The 3,364-nt window shown below is 41.9% G+C and overlaps 1 protein-coding gene across 1 annotated transcript; it reads right to left on the bottom strand.

Annotated features, from left to right (window-relative positions):
- Window positions 1-203: 203 nt before the first annotated feature.
- Window positions 204-874, bottom strand: LOC123057909 (alpha-amylase inhibitor 0.19-like). The gene has a single exon (XM_044480776.1). The coding sequence runs from the start codon at window positions 807-809 to the stop codon at window positions 345-347; it is 465 nt and encodes a 154-aa protein (XP_044336711.1). The 5' UTR covers window positions 810-874; the 3' UTR covers window positions 204-344.
- Between the last annotated feature and the right edge of the window lie 2,490 nt (window positions 875-3,364).

Here is a 3,364-nt window from a genome sequence, read left to right as displayed (position 1 = left end):
TCTTTTGTACGTTGGATTGAAATTTCTCGATCATTGCTCTGTTTTCATATTTTTGCCTTGTATAGCCCTCCTGTATAGCTTTTTGTCTTCTTCTTTGTCTTCTGTGTAGCCTTTTCTTTGATGTTTTCTGTTTTCTTCTGAAGACCTTGTATCGTTTATTTGAAAAATTAATATGTAGCAGAGTCCTGCTGTTGGGAAACAAATTCTCATCAATAGGGAACTTCACTTTTATTCATCAACGATGCATTTCGCATAGGCATACACACCATTTCATTTAGCTTGTGCGCACCCACAAATTAAGGGGCAGATGCATGCCACAACATAGTAGCTACTCATTCGCTTAACTAGGCGTCCCGGTATGTGGCCACATCCTTGCAGATATACGCTCTACCTCCCGACGCATCAATGACGATGGGTAGCTTGCAGACCGCCGTGATGCTCGCCGCCGTCAGCTTCACCACCTCCCTCCGGCAGCGTGGGAACGCTCCTGTCCCCGCCTGTCCCTCCTGCGCGCCATGCTCCTTATACATGCTATCCAACATGTTGTAGAGGGCATCGCACCTACACCACTCGCTGATGTTGGCGAGCTGCTGGCAGCAGTCCCTTACGACAGCCTCGGGCACCTGGCTGCCATTGCACTGGAGCTTCAGCAGTGGACGACAGCCAGGGAGCGCGGGCACCTGGAAGGCATACCCTGGATAGCACATCCAAGGACCACTGTTATCGCTCCATGCATCGTACTTAGCCGCTACGGGTGTCGCCACGAGCATACATAGTAGGAGCACCGAGAACACAGTCTTCATCGACATTGTTCCTCTACACGCAAACTTTTTTTGTCTCCGATTTAGTACTATCTTAATCAGTTGTGTATATGGATAAGTACACTCTTGATCTCTGGAGGGTTTGTATAGCTATATAAAGCTAGAAAGCTGCAAGGAAACTGACATAAGCTGTTCATGATCTGCGTGGGTGGCTTGTGTCTAGTGCCTATAGCTTGGGCTTCCACGTCGTTGTTCTTGATCCAGTGCGGTGATGTATTTTGGCATGCATCTAAACATTGTGATTACAACCCAGAGTTTGTTAATCTCACTACTGAAAAGCTAGGATGGTTATATCGACAAAATGAGCTACATCTTTGGTTCATATATATGGCAAGGGAAATGCAAAGAGGTTGACGGAACGGACATAAAACCCTAGTTGTCCATCATACCATCTGCATGAGTGGCTTGTGGGCTTGTATATATTATGCTGACACATCACAACTAATTTTTTTTCAACTTCCAACAGTGCCATGCGGATTTTTTTTTGCATAATTGTCAGCTTTCCATGTCCTAAGTAAAACCCACAGTTTGTTAGAGGATCCTATATTAGTTTACGCAAAGAAAACTAGGAATACAAGATTCATCTTGGCACGATATGTCCACCTTTGAGGAAATCATTAAATGGGAGTGCTCAAGAAGCAAGAGAATATAGCCAATGCATACACAAGATTGGAAAAGAAAAGAATGAACATATCAACGAGGCCAATGGAGTTTGGTGGAAAAGAAATTACGTGTGAGTTTTCTCTTTAAAAAGACGCAGTCCAAATATACAACAAGACAAAGTTCACTACCGGATTTGAACGTCTGCCTTGTGCTTGTGGTTTCATATGCAGTGCACAATGATTTCATATGTGATTTCAGATTATATAATGTAATGTGATTTCATATGCAATGCAATATGGTTTCACATGCAATGCACTATATAATGTAATGTAATCTGATTTTGTATGCAATGCAATTTTAAGGTAACGAGATTTCATATGCAACACAATTATTATTTTTATAATCCTGTCATATTTTATAGTGGTGTTGTTTTTTCCCGGACACCATGAATATAATAAGTACATGTGGCGTCGGCCGACCCGCGCCAACAGTGCCAAATTTATCAGCGGTGTTGGCCACCGATGCCAGTAATATCAGGTTTCTACAAGGGTTGGAAGTCGGCGCCATTAGTGAGCCTTATCAGTGGCTGTCATACTAGCGGCTTCTCCTGTCCGCGCCACTTACAACATTTTCTGAATGCCTCTACTAGGCTTTTCTACTAGGCTTCAGTGCTTGTAGTTGTCATTATGTGGTCTACGAAATTGAACGTAATTTTTATTATTTCTGGTCAGTTATACTACCATGATTGAAGAGGAATAGATCAAAAGTTTTTCCGCAAAAAAATATACAGGAGCCGTCGGACATCATTTACACACAAATCAACACATATCATTCTTTTCAGCCCAACCCACACAAGAATATGTCCCAATCCTCGGTCATGAAGCCCAAACCCTCATAGTGGCAACCAACATAATCATATAGTACAAAGGATAGAAAAGTAACCGGATTTTGCAAGCGGAGTAAGAAGAAGCAGGGTGACACAAGAAGAGTGGTGACATCTTAACCTGCATCAACCAATGAGTTGAAACCCATACTTAGTATAAAATAAGTATGGTAATTACAACAAAATTCAGCAAAGTCTCCCCTGTACCGGGAGCTGTTGGGACGTCATTCACACACAAATCAACACATATCATTCATTTCAGCCCAATCCACATAACATATATCCCATCCCAAACCCCTCCTCATGTCGGCAACCACATAATCATATGATAAAGGCTAAAGAACTAATTGTTTCTTGATGGCGAAGTACCAAGAACATTGCTTGCAGGTCTCCTCTACACTCCATCGCTTGTGTGCTGTGTAGGGTTATTTGAATCCGTTGTAAACTACACAAATAAAGACCTACTCTCTCCGTCCGAAAAAGCTTGTCCCTCAAATGAATGTATCTAGCACCAAGTTAGCGCTAGATACATTTGAGGGAAAAACTTAAGACAAGCCTTTTCAGACGGAGGGAATAGTTAGCAAGACACACTATAGCTATAAGAATGGCAGTAATGGGTTAGAGGGTTACTGTAATGGAGCAGATTACCCTAATCATAATCTACCTTAATCATGTTGTGCTAACCACCACTTAAGGCAATTAACCCCTTTTTTACCAGAGAAGATTCAAAAGGAGAATCTGGACCGTGGATATGTTCAACATAACTTCCTAGGATCACAGTAAGTATGCATCCACATCCATACGATTTCACATCACAAGGAAAGTAAACTATTTCAATACCAGTTTAAGAGTTATTACTGTAATTTTCATACACACATAAGTCTGATACAAACAATAAGTCCAGATACAAACCCTACAATACAATAAAAGTGGCAACGAAATATGCATTCATGGCATGTAGCAGCACTATCCTTCGAGTTGTCACGCCGAAATCCCAAGGACTTCATCAAGCTCTTGGCCGTCGCAACCACCAAACTCAAGCTTGAGAAATCACATC

This window comes from Triticum aestivum, chromosome 3A (assembly GCF_018294505.1).
Source record: "Triticum aestivum cultivar Chinese Spring chromosome 3A, IWGSC CS RefSeq v2.1, whole genome shotgun sequence".
Taxonomy (NCBI): Eukaryota; Viridiplantae; Streptophyta; class Magnoliopsida; order Poales; family Poaceae; genus Triticum; species Triticum aestivum.
Note: the sequence above shows the minus strand (reverse complement) of the source record. Positions and strands in the feature narration are given on the sequence as shown.

Excerpts from the sequence above, each read along its gene's own strand:
- LOC123057909 (XM_044480776.1), bottom strand. The coding sequence starts at position 809 with ATGTCGATGAAGACTGTGTTCTCGGTGCTCCTACTATGTATGCTCGTG.